Genomic DNA, 13,857 nt, shown 5'->3' with positions numbered 1-13,857 from the left:
AAGACCACTCAAGTACAGCCTACAGAAAGAGTTGATGTAAGAGGGATAAAAATAAATCCCCCCATTCCGTTGTTTCACCACTGCTCAGGTGAGGAAAAGAAAGAAAGAAAGAAAAAACAACAGAGAGAGAGAGAGAGAAAAAAATGCGGGGGGTGCTCTTGAAAAACTTGGAGGCATGAGATTAATCAGCATGTCTTCTCTTTTATTCTGCCCTTCCTTTTACGTGTCTTACATTAGTTTATTTTTGGTCCTGTTTTACTCAGTCCGTTTCTCCTCTTCATCTGCACCGTTCGCCGTAGAGGAAGAAGAAGAGGATGTAGAAGAGGAGTTGATCAGCTTGTTCTCCTTCTTCCACTTCATCCTCCGGTTCTGGAACCATATTTTAATCTGTCGCTCCGTGAGGCACAGCGCGTGCGCAATCTCGATCCGACGTCGCCGCGTGAGGTACCGGTTGAAGTGAAACTCCTTCTCCAGCTCGAGCGTCTGGTAGCGGGTGTACGTCTGCCGACCGCGTCTCCCGGGGCTACTGAAGGTCCCTGAGAAGCAAGAGACAGATACATTTGAACCAAGATAACAACACTGAGGCGTTAACTATTCTGTTAAGAAAACGTTACCAGAAAATTTCATCACATGCATATTCTATTCTATTCTATTCTACAAGTTTCCACAACAGTGCCTGTTTAGTATTATCAAGGCTATTTGCCCCCGCTTAAATTAAGAATTAGTAATGTTCACATTAAAGAACAATGCAGACGATGGCTGCCATCTAACAATGTGCGCCATCCCTTAAGGACACTGTTTTAATGTGAATTTAACATTGTTTTACTAAAATGTTTACTTACTCTGACTGCGAAGCCGCGGATTATTTTTGGCTTTGTGAAAAGTGAAAACTTGGATTTCTTATTTTGTTTAATAAAAACAATAACAATCATTCTACAGGAAAGTTGAACTTCATGGTTTATGAAACACGGAGAATAACTATGTTATATAATGTTGCTGATGGTAAGTAGCAGTAAATTCAGAAAATAAATTCCCATTGTGGTGTGTATACACCGATCTTCACTAATAAGGCAATTAAGGCAACTTCAGTTTATGTATTGATTTGAAAGTAAGAGCATGGATTGCATGCCACAAGCTATTCATATCTAAATCCAAATGACCATAAATAACTCTCCCCTCTCTCTGGCTACTATTTGCACCTTTAACTGTCATTTATAACGCGCTCTTTGTTTTCCTCCATATATATTTATTTGCGGCGAAGTATGTTACCCACCTCATCTGTCATAACTCGGAGTGTCCTGCAGGGCTTTACAAAACACTAGCTCTGCATCATCTGCTATTACTCATTCTACCCTCAACAGGCCGTTTTTCTCTCTTAAGGATGGTTTGCAGCACAGGACAGTGTTTAACACTTTAGGTTAAATCATGCAAGAGTGCAAAAGCACAAACTTTTAGGAGAGCCGACTAAATGAAACTATTTCACATTATTTCCGCCACGGTTTGCCTCACTTTCACTTTAAACTTTAGGCTATATCTATATACGATTTGAATCAACAGTGAATAACACTGTCTACGCTGCGGAGGCTCAATAAACGATAAGATAGAAAAGGTCAAAACCAATAATAGCAACAGGAAATGTGATATATCTTTATCAGCACAGAAAAGAAACGTTAGCAAAAACAAAACAGTATTTATCGCATCCTATTGGTCATGTCTCAAAGCAGAGTATGTCTGAGAGGAAAAGCGTTTTCAAAAATAAAAGATGAACTATTCAGACACATTTGAATAAACGAATGACTAATAGAGTGTGGATATTTAGACTTATCTCTGTATTTCCTCTATATCTACATCATTATTTTTTTTTATCTGCTCCTTGTTTTCCCCCACACTTTGCTTTACTTGGTAGCATCGTCACGGGTCACACAGGCTACAGTAAAAGGACCCGCAATGCAAACAAACCCGTTTTATGACGGACAATAAAATACAGCGCACATGACGGACTGACAGGTCAACAAACGGGGATCATAAAGCAGCTTCTGTGGCAGGAGGAGGGGAAAAGGAAAGGAAATCTAACAGAGGCTGACAGAGGAAACAAACGTCATTTCTATGACTGGGATCATAAAATATGCAAGAAAGAGAGGAAGAGGAAGAAGAAGACACTCACCGTTGCAGGCGTTCATCCGCTGCATCCATGGATAAATGGGCACTGACGCCGACTGTTTGTCTTCCATCGTTTCTCCGAAAAGCCCCTTTGCACTGAGCCCTACGCACTCTGTTTTACGCTGCACGCCGTCCTGACTGAGCGCGAGCTGATGCTCCTCCAGAGCGCACGGGTGTTCCTTATCCCTGTAGAAACTCGTGGCTGCAGCTGCGGCCGCCGCTGCCGCCGCTGCCGTGGCGTAGTCGCAGGCACCGGTTCCGGTCGCGCCCCCAACACCGACCCCCGCCGCTGCTGCTGTCGCCCGGTGTCCGGTATATGCTCCATTGGCCGCCTGCTGGTAGTAGGTGGATGCCGGGTACGGTTTGTCCTGGTGTGCGCCGGGTCCGCCGGTGCTGTATGCCACAGCTGCGGTAACGGCTGCTGCCCCCGGGTAGTGCCTAAGCGGGTGGTCGGCGGCGTATCCCGATGAGTAGAGAGGTATCTGACCCAAAAACGACTCTGCTGCCGCCGCCTGCCCGCTTCCACCCGTTCCCGGTAGCGTCACCGGGAAAGAGGAGTTGACAAAATAGGAATTCATCAGGAGAAAGAAGAAAAAGAGGAGAAGCCGGAAAAGAGGAGAAGAGGAGAGGGGAGGACAGGAGGGGACGAAACAAACACAATAACAACGTTCACTCGATGAAGAAGGAGAAGGAGGAGGAGTAGGCAGAGGCTAACGGCTAGCAGCTAACGGTTCTCCCTCCCGTCCTGCTTCCTCTGCCTTCCCCTGCCTGCACTTTATGATTTGTTGTGTTTTATAGCCGACAGTCCGACGGGCTGCCGCTATCACTTAGTGTATCGCAGATTGGGAGGAGGGGGGGGGTTGTATTAGGTGGGCTGAGTGCCAGTGTGGGACGGAGGGGCGTGTGGAGGGTGGGGGGCAACAGAGAGAACCTCTCCGTGTGTGTATGCGATCGGAGAACACGGGACGGGGCGAGAAGGGGTATCGGGTGGGGGGTTGGAGGGCAGACACCAGCTGACCTCGAACTGACCAATGGGACGCGTCTGTGCCTGGCATTCGTTCGCTGTTTTCCTTTCGTAGGAGAGGAAGAAGAAGAGGAAGAGGAGGAGGTCTGGGAACTACCGAATACACCCCCACCACCACACACAAACACGCTCTCTTCCTTTCTTTCCTTTTTAATTCGTATCTAATCTCTCTTTCTAATCTTCCTTCTGTTCCCGGTGACATTGCGCAATCACACCGGAATCCTCGACGCGTTAAATTGATTCTTTTCTCTCCCCGTGTGTCTTCCTCCGTCTGTTGTTGGACCCATAAAAACCAGCAGTTCTCACACGTATGCGCGTTTTCCCCTTGGGGTTGGGAGAGAAGGCAACCGAATAATAAAATATGTTTCCCGGCGCTTTGGAGATAATACCGACCGCATTAAAATGAATTTGTGGAGCGTAAATCACAGCCGGGAACGTGCGCGCGTCTTGTGTGTGGTGCAGTGTGTGTGATGCTAGTATTAGATTCAGCCTACTATATAATATGGGCCATGTAATTGGAGTGTTGTATATTTGCAATTGGTATATCTGGTGATTGGGTAGTTTATGTCCCCTCTTCGGCCAGTGTGTGTGTCCTACTCCTATCGCAGGCTGCTATTTTCTAAAGCAGAAGACTAATTTAGTAATTTGGAAGGGATTTTCGGCACATAATCTGATAGTTAGAAATGTAGAAAAAAAAAATATATATATATATATCCATATATATCCATATATATATATCCACACATACATATGCTGCTATAAGAGTACCATAAGACTATTCAGTCAGAAAAATGTAACTCCTATACTGTGCCAGAGGGTGCTGGGTCTGATCAATGTGTGCAGTGATTTATTATTTTCCTTTTTTCTTCTCCGGTGACACTGATTAGCCTGAAATGTAAAACAAAAAAAGAAAAGAAGTATTTTTTCTTTCTGCTTTTTTTCTTAGCGTCATCTTGACACTCATTAGACCCACGCGCCTGAAGCTCTTTCAATATATATATGGCCACGTCCATGTTTATATTGAACCGAAATATATTGCATTGTTTAAAAAAAACAATTAGAATGAAGTCTTCGAATAAAAAAAAACGCCGTTATTATAGATTTGTTAGTTTTACCACTAACAAAAAAAACATACTGCATTACTACTGTAAAATTATATTATATTTTTTTCTCAGTTTTACACTATATGGAACGATAATTATAAATGTAGAACGATAATTATAAATGTAAAAGAAAAAAACATAGCTAATGGGTACACTAGTGTCACAAATTATTATTATCATCCCTTAGAATAATAAAAACTAAATTTACACAGACACATTTTGCACTCTTTTCGCAAAGAAACATTAGAACCTCCCTTTCCTTCTTCAAAATTAGAGAGGAGAATAAATAGGGTCGAGCTGGGTGGAGGGTGCGGGTATTTCGGCGTGCTTTTCATTCGCGGCCACAAACGGAATATGTGTCGCTGAGGTCGTAAAATAACCGCAGTCATAAATAAGTCGCCCCCCCTCTCGGTGTCTTTCTGTGCTTCCTCTACAGGCTCTGACTTGTCTGAATGGCCAAACTGTAGACAGTTTGACTACCGATAGAGACAAAGCCTATTTTTACTTTTACTTCACCTCCCCACTTCATCAGTTCCCCCATCTCTTCGTTTTAAAGTAATACTGTTCGTCGTAGGAGGACAAATATGAAATTTAATCCCCGAGCCGCGCGTTCTATGCAGGATTACACAAACTGATGGAGAATCTGTCTTCTGAACTTTTATTTTGACCTCTCGCTCTCTCTCTCTCTCGCTCTCTCTTGTTGGCAGGACGCTCCGTTTCCTCTCCACTTTGTGGGAACGGGAAGCAACAGCATTGTGTTGGAGCTGACTGTGGTGTAATCATTAATGAGCACTAACAGTCGGGACAGGACAGGCATGGCCTACAGCCTGGGACACACACAAGACGGTAATACTATTATTATATATACAGCCTATTTGCATTAGCACGGTATTAACGTGATTGTGGCTTTGGTATTATATCTGTGGTAGGCCTATACCAGCACCAGCCCACAGAGTAAATATGAAGAAAGAACTTTGAAAAATACAAATAATAATAATGATAATACTAATAATAATATAAAGGCAGAATCATAGCTTTTCCTGATTCGAGGTACAGCTCTGCTTAAGCTAAGAATATTGTCAAGCCAATTGAAGTGTTGGTATAGTAACATACCGAAAGTTTTGTTACGAAGCATCTATGTATTTTATATGACAATTTTTGCAGAGATTAGCAGTTTATTTAAAGTATAGATTAATGTAACATTTAAGAATAACTTCAGAGGAGATCTCACGAACTTGTAGTTTGGTTCTAATGCTGGAAAAGCAACATGAAATATCATCATCTTATCATCTTATATCATGTGACTGCATGGAAATATTCATAGGCAACACTGCATGATGACATTGTCCTCCATGTTGCACGTGGACATATATTTATGTGTCATTGCAGATGCAATTGCAGTTGGGAGAAGCGAGTGGCAGACGACACGAAAGAGCAGAGCAAAGAAAAAAACGACCTAAACTTTGGAAACATTTTGCTATTTGAGAACCGGATGGTTGGTCCCTGTGCGAGTGTGTGTCAGGGAGAGGAGTGGGGTGGACATAAAGGAATAGCAGAAGGACATAGTCTGCTTTAAAGCTAGTAAAGAAGTCACATTTTATGTCACGTGACCTTATGCTTTGTTGCGTTTTACTGCCTGATATTTCCTTGTGTTGACGGGGATATTGAAGTCTACCAAACTTTAACTTGCCGTCCACCAGTATTGAAAAAAAGGGAACGGGGCTGTGTACCGACGCTGCTGAGAGCATTACCATGACATTGGGTGTGCTAGACCTTTGTGCCGAAATTCAACGAATTATTTATTTGAGTAACTACAATACAAAATGGGAGACTTAAAAGACCACAAATAACATAAGCTACCTCGGATGGCCTGTTAGCTGCTTTAACCACCCCAAAATCAGTAGGCTAACAGCCTTCCAGTCATTAGCTATATAGTTATTAAGTTTTTACCACTGGTCCAACACTAATAACAGGGTAATGACAAGAAGCGAAATCTGTTTTAAGTATATGAATCATAATGACACAAATAAATAGAAACTGTAGAGAGATGGAATGGTCTAGATTATATCAGAAAACAAAGAAAGAAAAAAGTTAATATTCTGGGACATTCTCCCACGTTAAAAATTGGTTGGATGACAATTACAAATCCCATCTTTTTTCTAAACGGATATGCGTTTTAAGCCTGCTGTATTCCTGCACAGTAAATTTAATGGTGCAGCTTCAGAGTAAACAGCCGAGAGGCGCTGAAGGAACTCCAGGAATCCGGGAAACTTCAGAGATTATCGACAATTAAAGCTGAAAGAGTCAGGCGGCTGCTTTATGGCTTTATGGGTCCCTTTCACCTTTTGCGTGTGTGTGTGTGTGTGTGTGTGTGTGTGTGTGTGTGTGTGTGTGTGTGTGTGTGTGTGTGTGTGTGTGTGTGTGTGTGGAAGGGGGGTATGTGCGAAGGAGAAAGAGAGAACTCAGGACTTTTATGGTTTTATGACTTTTTATGACTCCTTGTAAAGTCCGAGGAATGGCTACGAACTGAAAAACAGGCCCGCAGCAAAACAGCAGATGAACAAATGTGCTGTTCTCCGCACAAGTAACGAGCACTGTGCAGCTCACCTGTGGTTTATTTCAGCCGTGGCAGTGAAAGGATCGATAGCATTTCACGGGTTAAATAATTAACCGTCTATGAAATTAAAAATTCACTGCTTATCCTACTAAATTACTCTTATGTGTCATTTTAGTACGAGTTATTTACAAAAAGGAGTTCAAAACTCTGCGCGCATCAGACTGGTCCTTGTCTGGCAGAGCAGACATTTTAAGTAGGTGGTCTGTTATAATGTCATTAATTTAGATATTTTATGGGTTTTACTCATGTCAGGAAAAACGGGGACATTTTTTGATATAAGTAGAATACTTTCGCTCTTAGGATCGTATAGAAGATTGCAGAAGTTGTGATGCTTGGAGATAAAAAGTTCATGTGTTCAGAGTTTAGATACATAGAGCTTCTATTGCTAATTCTCTTGCTCGGTGTGTGTGTGTGTGCGTGCGCGCGCGCGCGAGAGAGAGAAAGAGACCTCTTCTGCTGCACCAGTTAATGACAAACTCCAAAAAACTGCCTGACTAGTACTTTCTCTTGTTTAATATATTAATCGTTTCCAGGCAGCGCCAGTCGACTCGCCGCGTCCTTCAGGGTACTGTGAGCACGCGCTCCAGGTCAGTTCACTGGACTATTACCGGTGGACGCGAGCCCTCAGCCACAAAAGGCCTCGGGACCAGTTAAAGTTTAACGGGTGGGTGAATGCAGCATCAGAAAGAGCCGCATATTTTTCGGCTAAATAAGAAGACTCGAGCTTGATTATTCAAACTGTGTTGTTCGACATTATTTGGTCAGACGAATAATAATAATAATAATAATAATAATAATAATAATAATAATAATAAGGCACTATCTGGTACTATCATCCTGGCAATCGTTATTCTAACTGCACAGAAAATCCTGTCGAGGTATTTATCCGCTGCGCAGACCACAAATAGGTGAAGCGAAAACAAATGTTGTATCTGATCTCAATACTCTGAAATTGAATACTCAATTTAAAGTGAGACTATGCTAAAGTCATAAATTAAACAGAACGCCATAGTTTTCCCTCCATGAGGGTCTTTCAGATGATTACACACACGTTCACAACTGGAAACATATATCTGAGTGGGGCTGCACAACAGATTTACAGATAAGCGCAAGTGATAAAACCACAAAGCAAGGACGAATTAATATGCTTACACACACACGAACACGGTGAAGCCCATGCACTCACATTCCCTGCTTGCCGCTCTATTCCGAAACAGCCCTCCTGACCAATCAGCATAAATTTTGCATCCAGAATTACTTTTCCTTGAGCACATCCAGTGCTCGTGCGCACGCGCAAACACGCACACACACACACAAGCACAGCATTCTTCTGGGATTTTGTACACACACGGTTTTCTCCACGTTTCATTCAGCAGTGTAACAGCACCCAGCCTAACCTTGGCAACAAAGCAGGACGGAGAGAAACACCCGTTTCTCTACCTCAGTGCTACAAGTCGACCTTTCCAACCCTACATCAAAGACAAAAAAAATCTTCAGCATACACTCTTGTGAAAGCACACAAAAGCTTTTTGTGCCACTCGCTGGGGTTGACCTGGTATTATTTTTCCAGAGGTAATACATAAGTAAAATTGCGGGCATGGTTTTTGTAAATCGCATTGACACTGACCCAGGGATGTATAACTTGTGTTTCCGAGTCTTGAGAAAGAAGAACCTGTGTATGCGTCTATGTGCTCTTTGGTATTGTTGTTAACGGAACACTAGATGGCACCAGAGTGTCTTGTTAAGTGCGGACTCTGGGCTGCTCTGAAGCTTCATTGTAAGGACTGCCGTCGAACACAAACAGCCTCCGGATTGTGTCTGTCTATAACCGTTGCTCCCAGAGCTGTGTGATCACAGCTTTACAGGAAAACAGACTATTGGCTTCAACTTATCTACCAAAACAGAGAACACAAGACAGAAAGACACACATTGCTCGTACCTTATATACCACTCTCTAAATGTTACTGTCTTCATTTAGTATTATATAACAATTATATTTGTGTTAAATTATCCATTTTAGTTCCAGAATTTCAAGACATACATTAACATCTGTATATGATCCAAATTGTTTGACGGTTAAATATAACTACATCTGTAGTATGTGAAAAATGTATAACTAAAGATGACACTTCTAAATATGGTAAATAAGACCGTAAACATCTCTCGAGTCCGTGATTATTAATGCACACACATACATAAACACACACGCATACTGCTGTTCTAAACCTAGTCAATGATTATAATAATAAAAATAATACTACACTGCTGACAATAATGAGTGTCAATAGCTGATTTGAGATTCTGCGTGGTCTTTCTCTGTTCAATAACCTCAATACTATATTGATATCTGCGACAAAAATATAAATATTTTAGCATACGTGTTTGTTAAAACCCATAAGTATGCTCAATGCATTTCAGTAAAGTCATGTTTTTAAAGCAAATGTTTCACGGTACCTGGGACCAAAAAGAAATTCAATTTCAAATTTAATTAAATTTTATCTATACAACGCCAACTCACAACAGTCTCATAAAGGCGCTTTATATTGTAAGATAGGCCCTACAATAGAAATGCCTTCTAATCGCAAACAGATTTAAAAAAAATATACATAATTTATTATACATTTTATTTCTCTGTTCTATGTTTGCGTTTGTTTTACTTATCACGTTCAGCATACCCCGTAACTTAACGAATGCACGATTGATTTATGTTCCGTTTACCACTACAGACGGAATAAAGAATTGGAAAAGTGCCGCAGATCTGTAGCCACGACTTAGTGTGATCGTGGCTTTAGAAAGTCCGGCACGGCGTATTGCATGTGGCTCACAATATATCCCTAAAACGAGGCAGTGACTTTATCTTAAAGAACTGGTGTTTATTGACAATACTGAATTTCTCACAAAGCAAGACTGTTGATTCTAGGATATATGTTCATCATGCTACAGCTTACTATTAGGCATATCCTTGTGTCTACTGTGTGTTTTAAACCATCCTGCATAAGAATGATTGTGTTAGCTGTTCATCTACAAAGCGGAATTGGAAACGACTCGAAATGTGGTTTAACTGTAAAAATACATGTGCATACATTTCTATGAGTGGTTTGTGAATAATTTGACAACAACCAAATAAATGACTATAAGGTAAAATACAAGTTGTTAAAGTGTATATTTGTCCAGCGAAAATTTCCACAGCCGTTTGCAGACCTGCAATGTTCTTAGATAATCAGTCAGACCCTGTTTTGTATGAGGAGGAATATCAAGGAGCACATATGAGCGTTAGTAAATAACATGTTACAATAAGAAAAACCACATAAGCTTTAAACATTGGGTGATGATGATTTGTCAGACAAGGGTAAAAATAAAGATAAAATCTTCTTTTTTTTGTCCTTGTGATCAAGTGTGTGTGTGTGTGTGTGTGTGTGTGTGTGTGTGTGTGTGTGTGTGTGTGTGTGTGTGTGTGTGTGTGCGCGCGCTCTGAGATGAAAAGTCTGGCTATTGGAGACCAAGGAGATGACACCTACAGGTGTGTTTGTGACTGTGGGGTTGTGATTGCAGGGAAAGAAAAAAAACGTCTGCTCCAGGGAGGAAATGAGAAGGGAACCAAAGTCATAAAAGTGAGACAGACAAACATGCCTTGCTTGTAAACTATCTCTCTCTCTCTCTCTCTCTCTCTCTCTCACACACACACACACACACACACACACACACCCGCTGTCAATCTAATGAAAAAAAAATCGAAACAGAAAAACCTACACGCTGGAAGTAAAACACTGACAAAACCCCAGAAGCTCATCTTCAATTCACCTGCAGCCAGATGCAAACCCCCAAAATAGAAAACTGTTGCTTTTATCTTTAAAAGTCATAGTAAATGAGGGACTTCAAATTCTGCCAAAGCCATCAGATCAAAGCCAGTCTTTTTCATTTGCACATTTGCCTCCTTCCTGCAAACACAATGCGCAGCTTTTGGAGGAAAAGCTGGAAGCTAATCTTTCAGTTCTCAAACAGCCGAGTTTCGAGCAATAGATGGCTCCTCGACAGCTAATACCACTATTTAAACTAACCAATATATCTGTATAGATCCAGCTAGGAAACCGTTTATTCTGAAATGGCGGAGCAACGCTTCGTTTAGAAAAAACAAACAAAACAAAACAAAAAACAAATGAATCAACTAGATGCTGCAGAATTGAGAAAAGCTGCGCTGACTCATTTTCTCTGCTCCTTTAACAATGCGCATCATGCAGGGTTGCGTTAAACGTGCGTGGACGGCTCTTACCGTTTGTTGATAATCCGTCACGAGCCCACACACCTGCCGGTCACTTCCTTGCGTTCGAACAAGTCAGGCAGTCTGGAATGGCACGAGACAGCCCTGCACTGGGTGGTAATTAGGTGGATGTAATGTTGAGGAAGTGCAGGAACTGGGGATGGGGGACTGCTGTCACCCAGGCGTCAAACCACCACCGTAGTCTTCATCATCCTTGCAGTGACAAGTGACAAATCAAATGTCAAATTGAAATTAAAAATGTAAATCATGAGGGCATCTCCGGGATGCTTTCTCCGGGTTGGGTCCCACTGCTCGCCCCTTCTTTGTCTCATCACAGCGGAACTGTTCTCATCCAGATCCGCCAATTTGGAATAGACAGCAGCAGCACGAGACCAGACGGAGCAAGAAGCCATAGCGAAGCAGGAAGAGAAGAAGCAGGAGGGGGAGGGGCGGCTTGTTGTCGGCGTCTCGCCGTGCCGGTTTCCACAGTCACAACAAATATTCTCATTAACTCGCTCGTTTAATTACAGCCGGGTGTTCATTTCCTGGCGGTGGTCGGACTCCGAGTGGAGCCTTGCAGGAGCAGGGAAGGACAGGCGGCAGCTCGGGCCGGAGCGGAGTGCTGCAGCAATATAGCCACTTGGGAAATCATAAAAAGTTCATGTTCACGTTAAGCGCGTCCACATGACCCGCCCGTCGGCCAATCCCCGCGCGCGGTCACTCATAAACTTGTATCACAAAGTTGTAAATTTTCATAAAACAACAAAGAATTTATTGCATTTCTTCATGGAGTGTTGTTAGAACCGAGCTGCTCCTTCTCTTATTTCATTCTCCAGGCCGCCATTTTCTTCATCGACCGCTTCTTAAAAAGCAAGCTAAAAGCTTTCAAAGCACTGGAGAGCGTGAAGAATTTTGCCACGCATTATTGTGGATTTTTCATGTCATGCTTTATATTTATTTGATTTTTGTTCGTTTTAGATAATTAGACAGAGCTTCCTTATTATCTTCACTGTCATATTTGCATTATATTTTCATTAACGACACGTGACAATATTTAGACCCAAAATGTTTCAGAAACCAGATGTAGCTATATAAAGACAAGGTAGGAGGAATAATGTGGAGCAAACAAGTTTCTGTTTCCATACTGCATTTGAGATTTTTTTTAGTACAACACCAATATTCCGTGTTCTGCTGTTGTAAGAAGACCTGGTGTCAAAACACAGACAAGTTTTCTTTTGTGAAAGTGGCACGAACGTAAAGTCTGCGTCCCTGGTGCTGAAATATGAATCAGCTGAATCAACAGAAATCTCTCATCTTTTGAAGCCGCCTATGCGACATTTTTTAATTATTAATGAATTAGTTTAAACGTCATTCTTTGCGTTTAAAGTGTTATGACACAAGGGATTGAACGCAGTGTATCGTAGCCTACTGTGGAAATGTATAAGTGAAAATGAGTTAAATGAGAGATCCCTAGACAAACAACAACAACAACAACAACAACAACAACAACAACAACAAAAAACAGCAGTGGAGTGTAGTACCTGTCCCGGCTTGAAATGTTGTGAGTAAAAGTGGTTTCGCAATGCGGCAAGGCGTCACCATTTAAAACCTGCAGGCCCGAAGCCGAGGATAGCCAGAAACTGCAGCGAAAGTATATTAATGTTTTTACAGATATACAGTTAGAAATCTGTGTGTTCAAGCACATCAGAGCTTCATTTCAACGACGAGTGTCTGGAGTACACCTGACGTAAAGTCTTTGAACGCATCATTTTATTTGGTAATGCAGGTCTTGTTCTCCCACAAAGAAGTCCAAATCCAACGCTTCCTGAATCTTAAAGAGGTTGCAGTCTAAATTGCTGCAGTATGACGAACCATTCCCCGCATCTACTACAAGAAGATCTCTTCAAAGAATATAAGACCTTTCAAACGTTTAAATTAGGTTTCGTTGATATTAAAACCCAGTTTATAAGCGAATTTGCTTTGACAGCAGACTGGAACCACATCCCATATGATCAAAAGCGCCAATATTAGCAGAATTAGTATTTTCTGTGTTGTTAGTCAAGTTGGTCTGCATTTATCTCTGTCATCCTCTGTATGATGCGTCCTATTTACAGGCTCGACGTTTGGCAGATTTCAGATTTTCTTTTAAACCCTCACTGACCCATGTGTGACCTTTCCAAACCAGCACACTGTCTGGTTAGCAGGAGAAGGGGATCCGATGCTTCCTCTATCTGAATAGCTCGAGTTAAATTTTAACTGAAAACAAAACAACTGCATAGAGCAGATAGAGCAGGACGAAGAACTAGTCCATCCTCCCATCTGCTTTATTCGTCTGATGCCTTTATTGGAGTTTTTGGCCTCTTCATGGATGCACCCCCCCCCCCCCCCCCCCCCACACACACACACACACACACACACACACACACACACTCATGTTATGATACTGGGTGGCTTTTTAAGGCAAACACTCCTTGAAATGTCTGATGATACTAAAGGCGCAAACTTGATATTTTTGGCCGAAGAACAACAACAACACAAGAAAGTCCATTTTTTTCTTATCTTAAGTAACAAAGATTTTCTGCTGATGCTAAAGGACTTGGATTATTGAAGCACGTTTTTGTAAATAACACCCTTTTCTTTAGTAACATAAAAAAGATTTTTAAATATTGAAATGGTGATGAATAAAAAGCGTTAG

General features: G+C 41.7%; 2 protein-coding genes across 4 annotated transcripts in view; both read right to left on the bottom strand.

Moving 5' to 3' along the window:
• hoxb3a (homeobox B3a) overlaps positions 1-11,811 on the bottom strand; it is a 79,305-nt gene extending 67,494 nt beyond the window's left edge. For all 3 annotated transcript variants that reach the window (XM_080905047.1, XM_080905046.1, XM_080905053.1), the window contains exon 1: positions 11,175-11,811. The gene's annotated coding sequence lies outside the window, so the exon portion shown is untranslated. The remainder of the gene's footprint in view (positions 1-11,174) is intronic.
• LOC308411217 (homeobox protein Hox-B6a-like) lies at positions 95-4,202 on the bottom strand. The gene is made up of 2 exons (XM_080905058.1): positions 2,165-4,202; positions 95-536 (listed from the first exon to the last, which is right to left on the bottom strand). Exons 1-2 carry the CDS (start codon positions 2,736-2,738, stop codon positions 256-258), a joined length of 855 nt encoding a protein of 284 aa, XP_080761184.1. The 5' UTR covers positions 2,739-4,202; the 3' UTR covers positions 95-255.
• Positions 11,812-13,857: the final 2,046 nt, after the last annotated feature.

This window comes from Rhamphochromis sp. 'chilingali', assembly GCF_963969265.1.
Source record: "Rhamphochromis sp. 'chilingali' genome assembly, chromosome: 15".
Lineage (NCBI taxonomy): Eukaryota > Metazoa > Chordata > Actinopteri > Cichliformes > Cichlidae > Rhamphochromis > Rhamphochromis sp. 'chilingali'.
Note: the sequence above shows the minus strand (reverse complement) of the source record. Positions and strands in the feature narration are given on the sequence as shown.

Bases quoted from the DNA above. Each gene is read 5' to 3' on its own strand.
- LOC308411217 (XM_080905058.1), bottom strand. From the start codon at position 2,738: ATGAATTCCTATTTTGTCAACTCCTCTTTCCCGGTGACGCTACCGGGA. The intron at 537-2,164 runs GTGAGTGTCTTC...CTTGCTTCTCAG, and splicing joins GCGGATGAACGCCTGCAACG to GGACCTTCAGTAGCCCCGGG.